Here is a 23,027-nt window from a genome sequence, read left to right as displayed (position 1 = left end):
GCCGTAGGAGGCCCGCGCGGCCGGCATCAGGCCCATGGCAGACTCGGGCGCGGACGAGCGGCGGCGGCAGGAATGCCCGGCACGCACGCAGGTAGCAGCTTGCCCGCTGCCCGCCCGCCCGCCCTCCCTCCGTGGGCCGGGACCCTGGAGGGAGGGAGGAAGAGCCCGGGACTTGCGAATGCCTGAAATGCCAAGCCTAAAGTTGAAACCCGTGGAACATCGGCGATTTCGATCATCTGCTCCCCCTTTTTCCTAATACCCCATGTTATTTTGCACCCCAGAAAAACTAGTAAATTCCGTGATAGGTCCCGCCGTCCTGGCCAAGGACTGGAGTTAGGAGCTCCCATTCCCCGCAAACTGGCAGGCAGGTGTTCCAGGTGGAGCAATGGAGGTTCAGGAAGATCAGGTGATTAGGTCTGCCTCACCCTGCCAAAAGACTTATGAACTCCGATCTTAATCTGGGAAGAGCTGGAGTTCAGAGCTCCAGACCTCTCAGGGCCAGCGCTTGAGAGCACCAGGGACTGAGTGCAGGGCGGTGCTTAGGAATTAACATACAGTATCCAGTGCAGTCCGGAGAAGCTATTATCAATGTCCCATTTTTTTCCAGATGACACAGCTGAAGCTGACAAAGGTTGTGTCATTTTCCTAGGGTCACACAGATAATGATAGATCTTCAATTTAAATCTAAACGATCTTTCTGCAAAGCCTATGACCTCACAAAGGCAGCATTCTGTGAAAAGAGCCCGCAATCCCATACTACAAGGACTAGGACGACTGGAATGGGTACACAGTCCCAGGCACACAGCATGAGGGGCTGGGGGAAAAGAGAAGCAAAGCTGAGGGCCATGTAACAACAAACAGGAATGTCCTTCCTGTGGGTAGAACTCTGCAAGGGAGGGGGTTAAGGGAGCCCTGAGGCTGGAACAGTGGGGCTCATCTGAAAATGGAGTGTGCAGGGCAGGGTCACTCTTTTTGCTCTTACTATTAAGCAGGGCCTAAACCAGGGTAACGCAAGTAAGTCACTCACCACAGGTGAACAATTTAGGTGGTTGCCAAAAGCTTTAGTAATCGAGGTAAATATTTTATTGTAATATTTTTTTAGAATGCAAATTAGCCCTGACTAGTGTGGCTCAGTTCATCGGGCCTCATCCCACAAAGCAAAACGTTGCTGGTTCAATTTCCAGTCGGGCACATGCCTGGGTTGTAGGTTTGATCCCCAGTCAGGGGACACATTTCTCTCTTACATCTCACAATGATGTTTCTCATCCTCTCTTTCTCCCTCCCTTCCCCTTTCTCTAAAAATAAATAAATTTTAAAAAAATGCAAAAACTCCATTTATAAAATATCAAAATTTTGTTTATCATGGATGTGTCAGGCTGAGTAAAGACTCTCTAAAGATATCCACATCCTAATCCTTTGAAACTGTAACTAAGTTACCTTATATAGTAAAAGGGACTTTGTAGATGTGATTAAATTAAGAATGGAGTGATTACATTGGATTATCCAGATGGACTTCATAGAGGAAGGCAGAGGGAAATCTGAATATACAGTTGACCCTTAAACATGGTTTGAACTGCCAGAGTCCACTTATATGCAATTTCTTAAATAAATACTATAAATGAATTTTTTCTCCCTATGTTTTTCTTAACATTTTCTCTACATTATTGTAAGAATACAGTATATAATACCTATAACATACAAAATATGTGTTAACTGTTTATGATATCAGTAAGTCAACAGTCAACAGTAGGCTATTAGTAGTTCAGGTTTTGCCAAGTCAAAAGTTGTATGTGGGTTTTCAATTGCATGAAGGTTGGTGCCTCAACCCTCATGTTGTTCAAGGGTCAGCTGTGGAAGAGGAGGCAGTGTCAGGAGGGAAGCAGAGATTGCAGTGATGAGGCCACACCAAGGAATGTGCACAGCCTCTAGAGGTGCAAGAGGCAAGAAACAGGCTCTCCCCTGAAGTCCTCGTAAGTAATCAGCTTTGTTGACACCTTGATTTTAGGCTTCTAAGACTCAGTCTGACCTCCAGAACGATGAGAGAATAAATTCATGGTAATTGGTTAGAGTAGCAATGAAACTTACACAATGGAGTTTTGGGGCACTAATTTGCATTTTAAAAACTGTAACAATAAATTATTTATCTTGATTAACTGAGTTTCTTGGTGTCTGGGCCCTGATACCAGTGTAGGGTTTGGAGGAGAAGGGGGCAAAGAGGGAGGCTATGTAGTTTCCCTTCCCATAGTTCAGGTAAACATAATGACAGAAAGGACAGTTCACAGTGCTAGGGGGCCACAGGCCCAGGAATGCCCTGCCTTAAGCCTGCCAGGAAAGCCCGGGGATCACATGGCCCAGGGACCCACTGTGTCTGAGCAACTCTGTGTACATTAAAGAGAAGGGTCCTCAGGCTCAGTCAAGGTACCCACTTTAGGGGTAGGTGGGACTCTCAGGGGGCCGTTGTGCTGAGTTGCTTTCTCCTCTCCTGCCTCAGTTTTCCCACCTGTGTGATCATTGAGTTAGACCTGCTGGTCTCTAGGGAACCCCTTGCACCCTCACCTAGATCCCCAATGATGAAAGTCTGCAGTTGCCTCCCAGTTAGAAGGCTCTGGAATGACATTCACTGTCAAGCACCCAGTAGACCTTGAGGGTAATTTTTAGCCATGGGGCCTGTTGGGGGTGGGTGTGTAGAGGTAGTAATAAAATTGTCTTCTTGGGGCAGGGCCAGGTTGCTGAGAAGCTAAAGATCTGTCCCTTCACACAAGCACATGGTGACAAATGACCTCTTCAGCTGGGGGTGGCCCTTGTTTCTGAACTGTGTGTACTGCAGACCCTGGGCCCATGACCTCAGGGAGAGCCTCTTTCCTCAGCCTGGACTGCTTCCCCATGACACTTCCCCCTACTGCCCCCCCACCAAGACAGCTCAGATCCAGAGGCTCAGGCGCTCTGAAGCTTGCCTGGTAACAGAGAATCCACAGGTAGGCTGACACTGGAGGCAGGCTGCCCCTGCTCCCAGCTTGCAGTGTGCTGTTAAGCGAGTTGTTGAACCTCTCTGGGCCTCTCTGTCCCTCTACAATACGATTTTGATACAACAATCTCTAGTGAGAGCATTACATGGCAGCATGAGATCCCTCCTTCTTTCCCCAGGAGAACCATGGCCACTTGGAGGAAGCGGAGGGCCAGAGAACTGGCCACAGGGCCCCAGGTGGCCTCCTGGTATCCTACTCTTCAGAGCAGGCCTCTAGCACCCAAGCTCTGTGCTCCTTCAGGCCTGCGTTAGAAAGTGAGCTTCCTGTCTACTTCTCTGTGACCTGGACAGGTCACCTGAGCCTCCCCTGCTGCTGTCCCCTAACCTGTAAAGGGGCTATACCAGGAAAGGTTTCACTGGACTGCTGTGAGGGTCAATCGAGATGCAGAGCCTGTCATGGGGACATGCTGAGTAAACATCAGCTGTTCTGGCAAGTAGCTACCTCTGCCCAACTTCCCCCCTTTCGGCTGTGTCACCAGGGCACTGTGCAGCATCACTGGCACATGCCTTACATTGGATTCATCTCAGCAGTAACCAAGATGAGCTCTTCCCTGGACTGTGATCTGAGCTCTACTTAGCACACTCTGAAGCCAGGCAAGCCATGCTGACAGGCCACTCCCATCACAGCCGCTGGGAGGGCAGAAGGACCGAAAGGTCTGACAAGGTGGGTGAAAGGCATTTGAACAGTTATCCTGAGTTGCACAGGAAGCTCTTGTGAGCAACCCCCTGCAAATCCCTCTCACTGCCTTGCCAGGCTATCCCAAGATAGGACAGCTATTTCTCTGCCTATTCTCCTAGTAAATAGCTCCTGTCAGTGGGGTCTGTGGCAGGGGGCTATTTTCCCTGCCTTGAGGCTCCAAGCTCACAGGCTTCTGAGGCAGTGCAGGGAACCAGTTGTGAACCAACCCCTAAGCCCAGAAGAGGCCAGATCTGCCTGCAGAGCCTGGGACCAAGCTGATGTGAGATGGGGTCCAAGGCCTATAGGGTATCTCCTCTTCCACCTGGTATTTGGACCCACAGGGCCTATTAGAACGGGCTGAGGGCACCAGAATCAAGCTTCAGTGCTCTTTCTGCTGGTTTAGTGACCCAAAGCCCAGTCCAGATCAGCAACAGTCCTTTCTCTCCCCTTTTGGATGGGCTGCCAGGAAAGACTCAGGCCCTCTTGCCTGCTATGTGAACATTCAGAGAAACTGGAAGTTAAAACTCTCTTCTTGAATTTCCCATAAGAGCTGGGGTATGGTGCAAGCAGTAATGGGGAGAAGTGGTCCACTGGGATCTCAGGCTCTGCCACTGGCAGCCTGGGGCCAGTGACCTTGCCTTCTGAACCTGACTGAGCCTTGAGAACTTCCATTTAAAGATAGCATTCCAGCAAATAATGACTGCTACCAGCAGACTAACAAGGTTGTGTTTGTCCCTCCAAGTTGTCCCGAGGCTGGGATTTTCTCCATGTTAAGTGTCTTGTCCTGTGGCCCCTGGAAGCTGCATTTGTCCCCTCCGCATCCCCACCTCCCATGGTTCCTGAGGAACCCTCAGGCAGGAGGATTGGCTCTGGTAGGTCAGAGGAAAGTCAGAGGCCTACATGAGCCACACAGCTGGCCTTTGGGCAGCTAGGCTCTGATGGCCATTGCACGTCTGCTGCCTGACCCCTTGGGTCCCTCTGGGCAGGGACACCATCCCTAGACCAGGCTCCTTGGCCCAGAACTGTCATTCCATGCTGCTGCCCATAAGACTGTGACAAATAGGTCCTGGGTTTTGCTCAGTGGTTTGCTAGCCTATAGGTAGGATAGTTACCTTGCTACCAGTTATTGAGTACTAACGTTACACACATATCCCCTCAGCCTCCTGTATATAACTTCCTACTCGGCATCTTCACTGGTTCAATGACTAATAGGCATCATAAACTCAAACATGTTCAAAGGAGTTACAGTCTTGCCCCAACCTCCCAAACCTGCTCTATGCTGAGCCTTCCCCTCTTGGTTAATGACAGCTGTGTCCTTCTGGTGCTCAGCCAGACCCCTTGGAGTTCCCTTTCTCTCATACCCACATGCTTTCAGAATAGATCTGGAATCTGATCTCTTCCATTACTACCCACCATAGTGCAGCTGTCTCTGCTTGGATTACTACATATATGTCTCTGGGCTTCCCCTTGTCCCTCTCTGCTCAGCAGTTAAAGTAGTCCTTTTAAACTACATATGAGATTATGTCATTCAGCTCAAAGCCCTCCAGTGCCCCCTTCCCCATTTCACTTATCAGTAAAAGCTGAAGTCCTTACAAGGGCCCATGAAGCCTCAGCCATCAGGCCCCTTCCCATCTAGCCCTGGTCCTCCCTTACTCCTGCCCACCTTCCTCGGTGCTGGCTCAAGGCTACATCAGATGTTTGCTGCTCTTGCCTGAGCTGTGGCCTTGGTCTGGCACAACTTCCAGTGGCACTGCCCTGGCCCATTCTCACCTCTTTAAGACTTTGTTTCAATGTCGTTCTCACATTCAGCCTGCCTCACCACTGTATTTAAAACTACTTTTTTTTTTCTTTCAGTAGAACTCACCACCTAAAACATGGCTCTCAAAATGTGGGCCCAGACCAGTACTACTTGGAAATACAAATTCTAGGGCCACACCAAGTGAGTTGGAAACTGTGGGTGAAGCTAATAGTCCATTTTTACAGTATTTCCTCTGGGTAATTCTGAGGCCAACTAGTTTTGAGAACCACTGCTCTGTGCCACGAAATGGACTCTCCTTGCTATTGTCTGTCCTGGGGAGTAGGATAGAGGCTTTTTCTGATCTCTTTTCTTCCTTGCCACATCCCCCACCTGCACATGGCAGATGCTCTGTGCTTTCTGAATAGATGAGGGCTATTTAGTACTAAGAGAGGACTGAGTATTTTACACCCATTTTCTCTTTTAATTCTCAGGACAATCCTGCAAAGAAAATATTTTTATTCCCATTTCGCAAACAAGAGCACAGAGAGGATAAGTGGCATGTCCAGGGTCACAAAGAAGCAAGGAGAAGAGCCAGATTATACCCAGACCGCAGCCTGGTGCTGAAAACTGTGCTCACTCTCCTCTCACACATCAATGAGACCAGCTTTACTAAGCACCTTCCTATGAACATGGGATTCACCTTTGAGAGCTTGCAGGCAAGGACTAACTCATGCAAGACAGACAGTGCTGGGTACCCTGTGACTCCCTTCTTTCATCTCTCTCAGAGAGCTGGCTGGGTGGTGCTTCCTGAGGGAGCCCCCTGGAGCTGGGCAGAGACATCCAGAGAGCCACTGGGGAGGACTGCCCTCTTCACAATATCAAGTCTTCTGATCCATGAACATGGAATGTCTTTCCATTTATTTAGGTCTTCTTTAATTTCTTTCAACAATGTTTTGTCATTTTAAGAGTATTAAGCTTTGCAACAAACGACAAGTGTTGGAGAGGATGTGGAGAAAGGGGGTCCCTAGTGCACTGTTGGTGGGACTGCAGACTGGTACAACCACTATGGAAAGCAGTTTGGAACTTCCTCAGAAAACTAAAAATGGATCTGCCTTTTGACCCAGCAATTCCATTGCTGGGACTCTATCCTAAGAACACTAAAACACCAATACAAAAGAACCTTTGCACCCCGATGTTCATAGCAGCACAATTTACAATAGCTAGGTGCTGGAAGCAACCTAGATGCCCATCAGTAAATGAATGGATCAAAAAACTATGGTACATTTACACAATGGAATTCTATGCAGCAGAAAGAAAGAAGGAGCTCATACCCTTTGCAACAGCATGGATGGAGCTGGAAAGCATTATGCTAAGCGAAACAAGCCAGGCAGTGAAAGACAAATACCACATGATATCACCTTTAACAGGAATCTAAACAACAAAACAAAACAAAAAAACTAGCAAAATATAACCAAAGACACTGAAATAGGGGATAGTCTGACAGTGGCCAGAGGGGAGAGAAGAGGGAATTTCAGGGGGGAATGGGTAGGGATTACAGGAACAAATTTGGAGGACACATGGACAAAAACTAGGGGTGGGGGGTAATGGGGGGAAGGGGGGAGTGTTGGGTGGAGGGGCTGGAATGGGAGTAGGGGGGAGAAAACTGTACTTGAACAATGATTAAAATAAAAAAAATAAAAAAATTTAAAAAAGAGTATTAAGCTTTGTATTTTGTTTGTTAATTTTATTCCTACTTTATTCTTTTTGATGTGATAGTGAATGAAGTTTTCTCTTATTTTAACTTTTTAAAATTGATTTTGATAGAGGGAGGAGAGAGCGAGAGAGAGACAGACAGACAGACAGACCAACATGGATTTGTTGTTTCACTTATGTATTCATTCATTCATTGGTTGCTTTCTGCATGTGCCCTGACCAGGTGTCAAACCCACAACCTTGGTATGTCAGGATAATGCCCTAACCAACTGAGATACCTGGTCAGGGCTGTAAATGAAGTTTTCTTGATTTTAGCTTCAGTTTGTTCACTGCTACTGTATAGAAATACAATTGGCTTGTGTATGCTAAACTTGTGTCGTGCAATCTTGCTGAATTTTTTATAGTTTTCTAGTGGATTTCTTAAGATTTTTTTATATACAAAATGATGTTACCTACAAATATAAGTACTTTTACTTTCCTCTTTCCTATGTGGAAGCATTTTATTTCAATTTGTTGACTAAGTGCTCTGACTATGATTTCCAATACAATGCTGAATAGAAATGGTAAAAGAGAATCCTTGTCTTATTCCCTTCTTAAAGAAAAAGCATCCAGTCTTTCTCCATTAAGTATGTTTTTTGTAGAGGCTTTTTGGCAGATTGAGGAAGTTCCCTTATACCCCTAAAACATTGAGTGTTCTTATCCATGAAAGGGTGCTGGATTTTATCAATTGCTTTTTTGGGGTCTATTGAGACAATCATGTGGATTTTGTCCTTTATTCTATTGACATATTAATTGATTTTTCTGGTGTTAAACTGTCCTTGCATTTCTGGGAAAAATCTCATTTGGTCATGGTGTATAATCCTTTCATATATTGTTGGATTCAATTTGTTAGTAGTGTATGGAGCATTTTTTCACCTATATCCACAAGGAATATTGGTACTCCAGCAATTCTTCTCTGCCTCTCCTATACCATCAATCCTTTGCATTGCTGTTTTTCTCCCAACTAAGGAAAAATAATAAACAAAACCCTCTACCTTACTTCCTCCTCCAGCTACTGTCCCATTTCTCTCTTTCCCTTTACAGCAAACTTTTGGATAGAGCTGGCTATGCTCACACTCCTGTTCCCTACTTCTTATCCTTTCTCATACCCACTATTTTCAAGCTTTATCTCCAGCTTTCCACCAAAACCTCCCTTGTTCAAGTGACCAATCTCAAGGTGCTTAGTGTCCATTCTCTTCTAACTGATGTATCAGCAGTGCATGGAGTAGCTAATCACTGCTCCTTCTTCCTTAGATACTCTCTTCTAATCTTGCTGAATTTTTTAGGGACCCCATTTCCTGGCTCCCCTCCCTCACTGGGCCTCTTCCCAACTCCTTCTGTTGGCTTATCCTCTGCTCCCCAACTTCTTACTGGGGAGCAGCTCAAGACTCCGCTCTGGTTCTCCCTATACTGGCTTGGTGTTGTCTCAGCCAACCTCATGACTTCAAACTCCATCTGCATGTCAGTGACACACATTCTCTCTCCAACCCAGTCCTCTCGCCCTAATCTCTAGACTTAAATGTCTAAATGCCTGTTTGATATTTAAACTTGAGCTTCTCATAGGTATCTCAGACTAAGCCCCAAAGCAAACTCTCAATCTTCCTACCAAACAAATATACTTCCTATGTGTGGTCTTTCTCATTTCAATTAATAACTAATCATCTTCCCAGTTGCTTGGATCAAAACATCTCAGAATTACCTTGACATCTCTCATTCTCTTATGACTTTGTTCCATTTGAATGAAATACAACTGGCTGTACCTTCAGAATACATCACGAATTAATTACTTCTCATCACCAATACCATCCTGGGCCAAGCTGCCATCATCTCGCACCTGTATAACTGTCTAATAAGTTCCTAACTGGTCTCTCTGTTTCATCCTTGCATTCTTTTATCTTTTCTCAGCATGGCAGCCACAGGGATTCTTTTAGACCTGAGTCAGGCTCTGCCACTCCTGTGCTTAAAACCTGTCAAGGGCAGCACCTTACTCAGGAAAAGCCAGAGGCATCACTATGATCACAAGGCCCTGCTTATTTATCACTCCATGACTTCTCTGACTTATTTCCTCCTCTCTGCCCCTTCACAGATGTTGCTCCAGCCACAGTGGCTTCTTTGTTCCTTTTCTGCACATTCCTGCCTCTGCCTCCAAAACTCTCTGCCCAGGTATACATTTAATTCACTCTTTCATCTCCTTTACTCAAATGTCCCTAACCTCTGCCCCCCTTCCATCACCCATGCTTGCCTTCTCTACCTCATCTTTCTCCACTGAGCTCCTTACCATCTAAGCTACAATGAGCTTACTTATCTTGTTTATCTGTCTCTTCTAATAGAACTTGCATTCCATGGGGGGCAAGAACCTTGTCTTTCTTGCTCATTGCTGTATCCCTAGTCCCTAGAACACATTCTTGAGTGAATGGCTGGTTGAATGAAGGAATGAATTAATGAATGCCCAGACAAAGGGCACCACAGTCTGGGCCACCGTAGGTAGGCCATCAGCAGTAACAGGCTCTTCTGACCCACTGGCCTGACCCAACTTTCTCTGTAGGGACACTCAGGCTCTCTAACTATAGGAGGCATGCTGCCCATTCCTGTCTGTCAGAGGTGGCCTGCTCTCTACCAAAACAAATATGCTTGAAAAGGGTCTTGGGCTCTGTTACAAAACAGTGAAAGAAGGACTGATTCTCTATGCTTCCTTTTTTGGGGAACCCAGGCTAATAACAGCTTTGCCAGGAAATCTCCAGAAGCCGACTGAGCCCGCCTGTGAGTGCCCATGCTTGCCCAGACATGTCTGCCATCACTAACCCTGGGATTTCTGCATTTCCTCTATCCTTGTAGAAAGGAGATGAGCACTTTTGATGACAGGTCCTGTTTTAATTCCTGCAAGTTCTTCAGCATGCAGCCTGAGAAGTCTAATAAATACTGATGGGAGAGGGGCTGGAAGAGGGGCAAATCTGGGTTCTATGTGGAATTCTGCTAAGGGTTCTCACTCTAACAAGCAGTGAGAGAGACACAGAGACAGAGGGAGAAGGAGAAAGAAGGTGAGATAGAGATAGGGATAGACAGAGCTAGAGCTTTAGAGGTAGAGAGAGAGAGAATGGAAGGGGAGGGAAGGGAAGGGAAGAGAGAAGAGTATAAGAGATAGGATAGGGCAGGGGCCAATAAGCAAACCAAGTGTGACTAAGTCCTCCATGGGTTGTGACAAAGCACAGCCTTTGGGCTCAGAACATCAGCCCTCATTTCTCAGCTCTGGTCCCTTGACTAGCTGTATCATCTTGCATATTTACTTAGACTCTTTGATCTGTAGTTTCTTTTTTATTTTTAAATTTTGTTATATAGTAATATATGCACAAAAAGACATAATTGCAAAATGAACACCTGTGTAACTATGACTACCATCCTAACTTCTATGGTATTCATTTCTTTGCTTGTCTTTATATTTTTGCTTCCTAATTACCTATCCATAAATAATATATGTATTTTACTTCTGCCCTATTTTTCAACTTATAAACTTTATATAAGTGGGATCATAAAGCACATTTTTAGGCTTCCCAAGTCTCACAGTATGTTTTAGGATTCAGGTATGTTGGGTAGAGCTGTAATTAATTCATTTTCATTCTTGTAGAATAAATCCTATTTATTTGTCATCAAGCCATCTTAAATAAGGCTGCTGTGAACATGTGATGTGTATGAGTCTCCTGGCATACCTGTGCCCTTATTTCTCTTTGGAACATGCCTAGTAGTGGAACCGCTCAAACATAGGCATGTACCGACTTTTGCAGATACTGCCAACTAGCCACTTGCCTAACAATATATGCAACTGTCTGTGACCTGCTATTCTCATCAATGTTTGGAATGTGCAGTCCCTTTCATTTAGTTATGCAGGTGGATGAGTGGAAGGATCGTGTTGTGGTTTAATCTGCATTTCCCTAAGGAAACCTCATTACTACTGAGGTTACCGCCTGTGTTCATTGGTCACAAGGATTTCCTCTGCTGCAATGTGGCTGTTCAAGTCTCTTGCCTTTATTTCTACTGGCTTGTCTATCTTGGCCTTATTGGTTTGCAAGAGTTTGAGGAGTGAGTCTTTTGATGGTTGTATATGTAGCAGGTACCTTCTTCCAACCTGTAGCTTATCTTTTCATTTTCTCAATCTATTTTTTAAAGAATAGATACTCTTCATTCTATATCACAGGTGGCAAACACAAGGCCCATGGGCCACCTTGTTTTATCCAGCCTGGCACCTTGTTTCTACCCAGCGGCAGCACTGAGCTCTTGCTTAACTGTTAAGGAGCAGTTACATTTATACAGTCCCTAAAATTACATTTGGCCCTTTGAAGGCAACCACGAGGCTGATGTGGTCCCCTGTGAAAATGACTTTTGAAACCCCTGTTCTATATGGTATAATTTGTCAGTCTTTTCCCAAAGATTAATGATTCTTTTAATTCATTTAAAAAGTCTTTCACCCAACATCATGGCTATGTTCTCATTTTTCCAATGTTCAAAGGTGTCACCTGTCATAAAGCAAAGTCCAGCTATATAGAAGTCTACTTCTGGGCTCTATTCTGTTTTGTTGGTTCACTTTTAACCACCTTGCACCAAAGAAAGCCCACAGAGGATGCAAAAATCCCTGGGTGAGCTTGGGTCCTCCCAAGCAGTTCAGCTGGGGTCATATTTGCTGCAATCAGCAGTGGGCAGGAGGCTGTGGCTAACAGTGTGAGGCCATTTATGAAGTCCAGAAAAGAAACTCTGACTTTCAAAGTTATATTGACTCCTCCACATAAGAGATGTGTGGTTGCATGAAAGGTGGTCAGGAACTATATAGCCAGGAATGGGAGAGGAGAGCTGGTGAGGTAAGGAGTGAAGGAAGAGGCTCAGCCTGTGGTGCCTGCATGATCTAGAGGTGTGCTGTGAGCTTGAAAAGATAAACTTTTGCCTCTGTGTGGAGTCAGAGCCAATTAAACTCTGTGTGGGGAGACAGAGGACTTCCATGATTCCTGTGGTCAGAACCTCAGCATCCCAGGGCCCCTGGTCTACCCATTCAGCAGGGAGTTGGTGGCCCCAGCCCAGCAGGAGTGGTGATCCCTTCTAAAAGCTCCTTTCATGATTACTTCTTAGACACCAACATACAGAAACAGCAACTGCCTAGCTGGGAGTCATCCTTCCTTTCTCTGGCACCCCATGTCCAGATCAGCAAAACCCTGCAGCTCCACCTTCAGAACACATTTACAACTGCCCACTCTTCACAGTCTTCTCCATTCCCACACCAGTCCATGTCCCCATGGCCCTTGTCCCATGACTGTCCCAGACTGTTATGTCCACCTTTGTCTATGGTCCACCCTTAACATGGCAGCCTAGAGAGCTCTTTTTATAAACCTAAGTCAGGTCATATCTGTCTCTTGCTCAGAGCCCTCCCTGAAATCTCCACCATGTTCCCAGGCCTTCGTGACCTCTGTCATCCCAGGTCCTCTACTCTCCTGTCCTCTCTCCCTCAGACCCACTGGCCTTCCTGAGATTCCTTGTGTATGCTTCAATCAGTCCCACCTCAGGGCCGATGCACTGCTGGTCCCTCTGCCTAAATGTTCTTCCCCTGCATTCTCCTGGTGACTCCATTAAGCTGGCTGGGTTACAACCACTAATGCAACACCACTTCTGTCCTTCCACCTAGCTTTATATTGCTCATTGCAGTTTCTCTCTGCTGGACATCATGTGACATTTAACTTGCCTAATGCTGTCTCCCATAGTTCAATGCAGAGGAAGGGAGGGTAATGGCATCACCTACTTTTACTTTGTTTACCACCAAACTCCTGGTGTCTAGAACAAAACCTGGTACATTTTAGGCATTCAATAAATGTTATAAATAAAGGAGGAAGTGCCTAAATGGGAACTACTGGTTTCCAATTAGTGATGGGGGCAGATTTTGTGAGCAGTGCAAGGGACCTCTGCAGCTGTAGCAGGTGCCACAGAGGGAAGGATACTGTACCTAGGCATCTGATATGACCCTGTGGGTGCTCACTTCTGGCCTTTGTGCAGAACTCATCCACCTGAAGCACCCAACAGGGGTCTGATGCTGAGCACCAAGCATGCAAAAGGCTCAGGACTATGTGGTTGGAGGATGGCATGTGTTTGAAAAGGGACCCTGATTTCCACTGCCAGGGTCTGCTTGGTGCACCTGAGGGACAGCTCTTGAGGGCCTGAGGCAGAAGAGGACAACAGTGCCTGCCTGCCTTAAGAAGCATGGGACACAGCCAGGGAGTCCTAAGCAAGAGGGGTCCTGTAGGCCCAGTGTGGGGTGAGGAGCATGATTACCTGGATGCAAGGGTTCTAGAGGGTGAACATGCGGGCTATGGGCAGTACCTCCACCAAATGGGGCCCAGATGACCCGGCGGATGGCCTGCACCCAGTCCTCCATGTCACGTTGAGAACTGGCCATGAGCAGGAGCACCTCAGGGTTGGCCGGCATCTTCTCCCGCTCCACGGCATCTGCAAGACAAGGAGACACAGGCTTACTACAGGGACCCTTGTGCAGACACAAGGTGCCTTCCCTCACAGCACTCTCTCCAGCCCCCAAACCAGTTAGCTTTTTATTCCCTGGGCTGTGAGAAAGCTGTCTCTCCAAAACCTTTCAGCAAGAGCTGGACTCTGGGTTCTATTTTTGCAGCCTATTCCTTTCACACCTCACATATCTGTCTTTGTGACACTTCAGGGTTTCTTTTCTCCCTCAGTCTTATTTTTCTGTATCAAATCAGAATTATTAAAATCACCCTGGGGCACTACTTTTAAAAGCATGCAGATTAGAGGCCAGTGGAGTTCAGTACCCAAAGTAAAATTCCATAATTCTGCACCTGTCCCTGCTCACATCTGAAGGCACAAGATGGGAGAGCTCTATTTCTGAACCGACTTTTTCCTATAGTAACTTCAGTGGTTCTCGTGTTTTCATGTGTAAATGTTTCATTTTTCACATGCAAATGAGTTAATCTCTGGAATATAGATAAAACAATTTACACTGAACTTCATAGGCAATTTAAGAACTTTCAAGAACAATCTTGTCTCGATGCACCCCCCTCCTCCAACATCACACAATATGTAACTCACCTATGTACTCGCCTAAGATCACAGAGCCTCAGACCCTAACCAGGGTTGTCTGCTGGTGGGGTGAGGCCCAGGGACCCGTGTTCCCAAGGAGATAGAATGGCAGTGGGGACAACTGTGACACCCAAGATGATCCTTACTGGAGGCTGCAGCCCCAGAACAGAGATCACACAGAAGTAAGAGCTTACTGAGCACTGGTACCTGCCTGAGACCCTTCTATAAGCTGCAGACACTTAAATGAACAAAGCTGACAGACACACCTGCCTTCCTAGGATTCTTTAACCTTCATGGGCAATGCTGAGGGAAATACTTTTACTAGCTTCATTTTACAGAAGAGGAAACTGAAGCACAGGGTGATTAAAGAACTTGCCTGAATTCACACAGCTAATGTATAGTAAAGTCAGGGATTCAAAGTTCCCAGCTCTGGGATCTGACCCACTCCATGTTCCCACCATCCTTCACGAACAAGGTGACCTGTTGGGGTCAGGCTGTTGTGGTCACAGCAATGCCACCGAGGACTGGGGAAGCTGCCTAGGCTGCTCTGAGAGCTGGAGCAGGGGAAGGGATGCATCCTCACTGAGGGGGTGCAGGGAGCTAGGTGGGAAGCAGGAGATTCCAGTGGGACCCAAAGCTCAGGAAGGTGGTGAGCAAGAAGACAAGACTGCCTGAACCCTAGGGTGCCTTCCTGGGCCCATCACTACACATCCAGCCCTGCTCCTTTGGGTCCATGCAGCCACTGAGCAGCAGAGCTACAGAGGTGAAGAGGAAGACAGCTTGAAGCAGCAATAACACAGCCTGAAGCCCAATAGGTAGCGTGGACCTGCTGAAAACACAGGCTACCCCAGAGCTCAGCCAGCTGCTGGGGTCATGAGTGGGGTGTGGGCACTGCCACTGAGGTGACGACAATGGCTCTGCATGGACTGCAAGGGCTGAAATGGCTGAGTGGTCCAGGTGGGGGATGGGAAGCTGGATACCACCAGAAAGCTTTTCTGGAAAAGAGTTTCAAGATGACTTAGAGATCCTTGGCTTTGAGAACTTGCTGTGGTTACTTGTTTGTTCTAAATGAATACTGAAGTTTGTCCCTAATTGGAATGTCTAATTTTGCAATTCTTTTCCCCAAAGAGGGCCACCCAAGTCATATAGGCTTCATACAAACTTCATCTACACACTTGGACCTGCCATGCCCAGGTGTTGACAGATGCTCTCAAATCCATCTGTACTACCACCCATAGTCCTGCTCTCATGCTGCTCCAAGCTTGTGCACGTAACTTTTAGTGTATTTCATGTATGCATGCTTATTTTGGGGGAGGACTCAAAAAACCAGGAATTTATTTATAAAAATTGTGTATTTATTCTTACATGTTTAAATTTCAGTTGCTTTCAAAGCACTCTCCATTTGATGCAATACACCTATCAAGACGTTTTTTCCACTGCTCAGTTTTTGAACTAATGCCTATTACTGCTTCTACCATTTTTTGTTTCACCCCTTCCACACAGAAAAAACATTTCTGTTTGAGGGCATTTTCCACCCAGGGAAACAAAAAAAAGTCACTAGGGACGAGATCAGGTGAATAGGAGGGTGGGGCAAGGGGGTCATGCTGTTTTTAGTCAAAAACTGCTGAACATTCAACACCATGTGGGCAGGTGCACTTGTAAATCACCCATCATGAAATGGACAATGCACTACAAGAGTCTTTTAAAAAATTCACTGAGGCTGAATGCAGCCTCTCACAACAACACCAGCTGGTACACTGATACAGATGGGCTCCTAGAACACTCGCCTAGTAGGGGGCAGCTGTACTACAAAAGGCCCATCCTCCAAAAGACAATTCTGTTTTTTGGGGTCCCCTCCCATATATATGTTATGTACATATGTTTAACTTTTTAAGAAATTGCCACAAACTGCTTTCCAAAGTAACTGCACCCTTTATAGTCCCATCAGCGACATACAAAAGTTCCAGTTCCTCCACTTGGTCTTGTCAGCCTTTTTACTTTTAGCCATTATAATGGGTGTGTAGCAGTACAGCATTGTGTTTGAATTTGCATTTCACAAAATGACTAATGATGTTGGACATCTTTTTATGTACTTAATTGCCATCGAAGTATCTTCTTTGGTGAAATATCTGTTGAAATCATTTGTCCATTATTTAAAAGTGTTGTTCATTTCTTTTTATTATTGAGATCTGAGAGTCCTTTACCTATTCTGGATATAAGTCTCTTATAAGATACATGCTTTGTAAGTATTTCTCCCAGTCTGTGCCTTTTCTTTTTATTCTGTTCACTGTGTATTTCCAAGAGGAGAAGTTTTTAATTTTGATAAAGCCCAGTTTACCTACCTTTTTTTTATTGAGTGTGCTTCTGGTTTTGTATTTAATAAATTTTTCCCTAAGCCAAGGTCATAAAAGTTTTCTTCCAGAAGTTCCATAGTTTTAGGGCTTATATTTAGGTCTATGAGTTAGTTTTTGTATATGGTACAAGGTAGGAATTGGAGTTTGTCCAATTTTGCACGTGGCTGCCCAGTTGTTCTGGCACCATTTGTTGAACAGACTATCCTTCCTCTGTTGACTTGCCAGTGCTCCTACATAGGCAATCGCACCATCTGCAAATAAAGACAGTTTTAGTTCTTCTTACTTTCCAATCTGGAAACTTTTATTTATATTTCTTGTCTCATTGCACTGACTACAGCCTCAAATACAATGTTAAATAGAAGTGGAGTGAGTGGACATCCTTGTCTTGTTCATCTTATGGCAAAAGCATTTGGTTTTTCACCATTAAGCATACCTGCTATAGGTTTTTTTGTGTCAATGTCCTTTCTCAGGTTGAGGAAGTTCTCTTCTATTTCCAATTTGCTGAGTGTTCTTTCTTTTTTTTTTTTATCAGAAATGGATATTGGATTTTTGCCAATAACTTTTTATGTATGTATTGAGATATTGCATGAATATTTTTAGTTTATCAATATGATAAATTATGTTGATGAATTTTCAAATTTTAAACCAACCTTGCATTCCTGGAATCCTGATTGATCATGATATATTACCCTTTTTATATATTGTTGAATTAAATTTGCTAAAATTTTGTTGAGGATTTTTAATTTATATTCCTAAAGGATATTGGTCTACCATTTTCTTTGTTGGTTTTGGTATCAGGATCATGCTGGCTTCAGAGCATCACAGTGTCATGTGGCACAGACCATATGAACTAAAACCTAAAATATTTGCTACCTAGCCCTTTAGAAAAGAGCTCGTTAACCAGAAAAATAAAGACAAAAATATAAACAAAGTCACTAAAACAAAAAACTGGATTTTTTTGAGATTAATAAAATCAGGAATTTCTCCACATGCATGTGGTGATGAGTTCCCAAGGGAGTTTTTCTTTCTCAGCAGCTCTTTTCCCCTTGGTATTATATCTTGAAAACTCTAGACACATTGGTATCTCCCATCTTCTGTCTTCTTAATTCACGAAGCCCTGTGATCTCCATTTGGGTTTCCTTTTCCTGCATCACAGACTGCAGACTTTCTCAGGGCAGTAAGTCTGTCATTGCCCAATGTTCAGTGTCTTAAAAAACATGTTTCTTACATTTTATCTTCTTTTGTGGATGTTTTAGGTAGGGGACTAAGTCAGTGACCTAGTTAAGACCCAAACCAGCACATATCAGCTTAAAATCCTGCCATGACCACTGCTGCCTCAACAAAGTCCTTGCGATGGTCTTCCAAGCCGGTCATCCCTTCACCCGCTCTTCCTCTGTTGGAGTCTGCCCTGCCTGGTCTCAGGAAGCTGTAACCCCCAGCGACTTAGGCTGAGTGAGAGACCTCTAAACCAGGAGCCACTAAGGAGACAAAACTTATTTCCCTGGCATGAATGCTGCCTGTTCTGTGCCTGGCCTCCTATGCTTGATCAGTTAGCCAGTGACAGGTAAGATTTCCCATGGGGGGAATTGCCTAAGGCAGGCATGATCACGTGGAGGCTTCTGGGAAGAGACTGGGGGCTGTGGAAATGAAGGGGTGTTCAACATCGACCCCTGCCCCCTCGGCTTTGTCAAAGCCTGAGTCCTTGTTCTTAGTTGTGAGAAATCCAAGTCTCCTGGCTGCCTTTGTCTCCTCTGCCCGACTCAGGCCTGCAGAAATAACAGGGGCAGTGCAGTCCAGACCAGAGTCGGCAGACCCCAGGGGTAATCAGGCCTGCGACATAGGATATGCAAGATCCTGTGAGATATGCTTGCTGGAGGGTGTTATTGAATTAGAACATGAAGGTATGGGCAGGAAATGAAACTAGCCTTTTAGGTCCTGAATGTCTTTTTAAGTGATAAAACCCCAAACTCTACCCAGAATCCCAGCAGAAGTTCTGTCAGTCCCTTTGAGAACTACCTATTTCTTTTGATCTTCCCTGCCAGACTGTAATCCACAAACGGTATCTGTATTCTTAATAAAAGCCTACTCAGGTGGCGACTCAGGGTGCTCTTCACTAGAGAGGGTGGCCATGGCACTCTTCACTAGAGAGAGTGGCTGTTTTATCCCTATTTCCCCACAGGATCTGGTTGTCTCTGTGTATGTTTTTCTTGTGTTTCAATGAGCATCCGCAGCAGGGATGGATCCTGCTGGCCAGTATCCTCCACACTCCTCTGACTTCCTGCTGCTCTCCTCTTTGCTCTTTGTTATTCCTGGAAAAACCGGGTATGTTCCTGTGTTTGCTCTGCCCTTGCTATTGCCAGGAAAGCAGTTATCCCAGATACTGACACAACTGGCCTTATCTTGTCAGGTCTTCCCTCAAATGTCACCTTCCTTGGGGAATCTTTTTTGCGGCTCTATTTACACCTCACTCCACATCTACCACCACCACCCATGCCCCTCTCTGACCTTAATTTTTCCATAGCTATATCACAATCCAGTACACATGTATTTTGTTTTTATGACCTGCTTATTTATACTTTTTACTTTGATCCACCCCCACTCTGTCTATTATACAAGCACCTGCAGAACATGGGGCAGTGCCTGGCATGGGAGGGCATCACGGAATCTGTGGTGGATGAAAGTTTAATAGTAGCAGCAGCAGAACCCTGGTGGCTGGCACAGACAGAGCACTCACTCAAAAGTAGGCATGAAGTTAATGAACTGAGGAAATTTATAAGTGTGAACATTCACAAGGGAAGTGGTGTCATTATTTTCATTTTTGGGGAAAAGATGGGGAAAATATTTGTAAATCATGTATGTGATAAGGGGTTAATATGCAAAATATATAAAGAACTCATATGACTCAATAGTAAAAACAAAATCAATCATATTTAAAATGGGCAGAGGATCTGAACACACATTTTTCCAAAAATGACATACAGATGGTCTCAATCGGCACATGAAAAGATGCTCAACATCATTAATCATCAGGAAAATACAAATCAAAACACAAAATACCACCTCACCCCTGTTAGAATGACTATCATCAAAAAGACAAGAGATAGCAAGTGTTAGCAAGAATGTGGAAAAAGGGAACCTTTGTTCACCATTAGTGGGAATGTAAATTGGTTCAGCCACTATGAAACAGAATTGTAGTTTCTCAAAAAATTAAAAACAGAACTACCATATGATCCAACAATTCAGCCTCTGGGTATTTAGCTGAAGGAAGCAATAGCATAACTCAAAAATATATGTGTACCCTCATGTTCACTGCAGGACTATTCACCACAGCCAAGACTTGGAAACATTGATGGATTAATAGATAAAGAAAACATGATACATGTATAATGTTATTCAGCCATAAAAAAGAGTGAAATATTGCCATCTACAACAAGGATGGACCCTGAGGGCACTATGCTAAATGAAGTAAGTCAAATAGAGAATGACAAATACTGTGCATGTTCTCACTTACATGTGAATCTAAAAAACATAATAACAAAAACAAACAAAATGAAGCTCAGAGAACAGATTGGTGGTTTCCAGAGACAAGGGGTGAGGCAAAAGGTACAAATTTCCAGTTATGAAAAAATAATAAGTCATGGGGATGTAGCGTACAGCATGACAACTATGGTTAATAATAACATATAACATACTTGAAAGTTACTGAGAGAGCAGATCTTAAAAGTTCTCTTCACAAGAAAAAAAATTCTATAATTATGCATGGTGATGGATGTTAACTAGACTTAATGCAATCATTTCACCCTATATATTATTATCAAATCATTATGTTGGATACCTGGAACTAATACAATGTTTGTATCAATTATACCTCAATAAAAAATAAACAAAGTGGGAAAAACTGAGGCCCAAGGATGTCAGAAGCATGCCCAAGCTGTATAACCAGTGAACTACGGCCCCAGGCAATCTGGCTCCTGATTGGACCCTGCTCTGCTTATTCAAGCCAGCCCGGCTTTTCTTGTTCCCAGCTGGGCTATCTTCCCCTTTGAGCTCCTGAATCTAAAAACTTTCTTTTGTGAGTCTCTTTATATCCATGCAAGTGACTTTTTAGGGGAGAGAAAGTAATTCCAAAGTGCAGCAGGTCCCAGCAAGGGTTCCAGAACAAGAACTTCTGTCTTTCAACTGTTCTATATGTATTTTTTCATAATAAAAAGAAAAAAACACTAAATGATATATGTAAAAGTATTTTGTAAACCATTGCAGCCCATGAGACTCACTGCATGACAATCCAGTGAAAAAGTTGTTTGTCTGATGTACTTAATAAGATAATATCTGAATTAGTCTGCCCCTACCAGGATTTACAGAAAGTGTTTTGAAAATAAAGGAAGTAACTATTTAAAGGTGACACCAGCTGCAATGTATGATTTGTCACAGGACCCACAATCATCTTATTTGCTGCCCAGGGGAACAGGGAGCTCTAGAGGGGACCCCAAAAAGTATTCCCAGAGATGAAGGACAAGTGCAGGGATACAGCTCTCTGGAGTAGTGTAGTTCAATGAAAATATAATTCAAGCCCCATGTATGATTTTAAATGTTTAAGTAGCTACATTAAAAAGTATAAATAGGTGAAATTATTTTTGAATAATACCTTTTATTTATCCTAATACATCTAAAATACTTTCATTCATTCCAACACAATAAAAAATTACTGATACATCTCTTTCTTCTCAGTGAGATGGTGGAGACACAGCCGACACAGATGCAGATCTTGGTGAGGCCCTGACTGGCAGGACCATCACTCCTGAGGATGAGCCCAGCAACACCAGTGAGAAGGTCAAAGCTAAAATCCAAGACAAGGAGGGCATCCTTGCTGCTTTTAAAATTCTCTCCTATCTTTAACCTTGGGTAATGTCATTATGATGTGCTTTGGTGTGTTCCTCCTGACTGTGTTCCTCCTGACATACAGACTGAGCTTCATTTTGTTTGTTTTTGTTATGTTTTTTAGATTCACATGTAAGTGAGAACATGCACAGTATTTGTCATTCTCTATTTGACTCATTTCATTTAGCATAGTGCCCTCAGTGGCATCTGATTTTTGCAGGTGAACAGCTGGAGGATGGCTGCACTCTTTCAAACTACAACATTCAGAAAGAGTCCACCTGGCATTTGGTGCTTCGTCTATGGGGTGGCCTCATCAAGCCCTCTGTACATCAGCTCGCCCACAAGAACAACTGCAACAGGGTGATCTGCTGTAAGTGTTAACTTCTGCTGGCACCCTTGCATGGTCAATGGCCATGAGAAGAAGTGTGGCCACACCAACAACCTGCACTCCAAGAAGAAGGTTCAATAAGGCCCTTCTACCACCTCCCTGACCCACAGAATAGCTTTATTCCTGAACCCTGTGACCCCAGATCCTCAATAAAGTTTCCCTTTCATTGAAGAAAAAATTACTGAAAACTTCTAGCCAAGATGGAGGCATAGGTGATAGATAGACTTTGCCTCCTTGAGCAGCCAAAAGAAGGACAACAAATTTAAAAACAAAAAACAACCAGAACTACCAGAAAATTGAACTGTATGGAGGTCTGACAACCAAGGAGTTAAAGAAGAAACATTCATCCAGACTGGTAGGAGGGGTGGATGGGCAGCCAAGGAGGAGAAGACATGCATCAAGATAGCAGGTGGGGGACTGGGCAAGAGAGGTAGGGCTTGTGGTCTCACATTTATATGCAGATAAACCTGGAGGAACAATTGGGGAATGAGACAGGGTTCCAGCACAGGAAAAGAAAGCCTCAAAGCCTCTGCTGTAAAAACCTGTGAAGTTTTATGGCAGGAGAAACTCCCAGCCTCATAGCAGAGTTTGTTGGAGACACCCACAGGGTTCTAGGACATGCACAAACCAACCCACCCAGGAATTAGCACCAGAAGGGCCCCATTTGCTGTGGGTAGCAGGGGAAGTGACTGGAAGCCAGCCAAGAGCCAAGCAAGTGGTATTGTTCCCTCTCTGACCCTTCCCCACAGACAGCATCACAATGCAGCGGACTTCAGTTGCCCCACTCTGATGAATATTTAAGGCTCCGCTCCTCACTGCATAACAGATTTGCTGAGATAAAGAAATATGGCCCAAATGAAAGAACAGATCAAAGCTGTAGAAAAAAAAACTAAACAAAACAAAGATAAGCAACCTATCAGATGCAGAGTTCAAAACACTGGTAATCAGGATGCTCACAGAAATGATTGAGTACAGTTGCAAAATAAAGGAAGAAATGAAGGCTATGCAAAGTGAAATAAAAATATACAGGGAGCCAACAGTGAAGGGAAGGAAACTGGGACTCAACTTAATGTTTTGGTGCAAAAGGAAGAAACATTCTACCAGAACAGAATCAAGAAACAAGAACACAAAAA

The 23,027-nt window shown here is 44.5% G+C and overlaps 1 protein-coding gene and 1 pseudogene across 1 annotated transcript in view; one reads left to right on the top strand and one right to left on the bottom strand.

Moving 5' to 3' along the window:
• The window catches only part of ARHGAP22 (Rho GTPase activating protein 22), a 71,950-nt gene that overhangs the window by 16,614 nt on the left and 32,309 nt on the right, over positions 1 to 23,027 (bottom strand). The window contains 1 exon segment of the mRNA XM_036026705.1: positions 13,546 to 13,671. Within this exon segment, the coding sequence (XP_035882598.1) occupies positions 13,546 to 13,671 (126 nt within the window).
• Positions 19,257 to 22,290, top strand: LOC114496218 (annotated as a pseudogene).

Source organism: Phyllostomus discolor, chromosome 5 (genome assembly GCF_004126475.2).
Source record: "Phyllostomus discolor isolate MPI-MPIP mPhyDis1 chromosome 5, mPhyDis1.pri.v3, whole genome shotgun sequence".
Taxonomy (NCBI): Eukaryota; Metazoa; Chordata; class Mammalia; order Chiroptera; family Phyllostomidae; genus Phyllostomus; species Phyllostomus discolor.
Note: the sequence above shows the minus strand (reverse complement) of the source record. Positions and strands in the feature narration are given on the sequence as shown.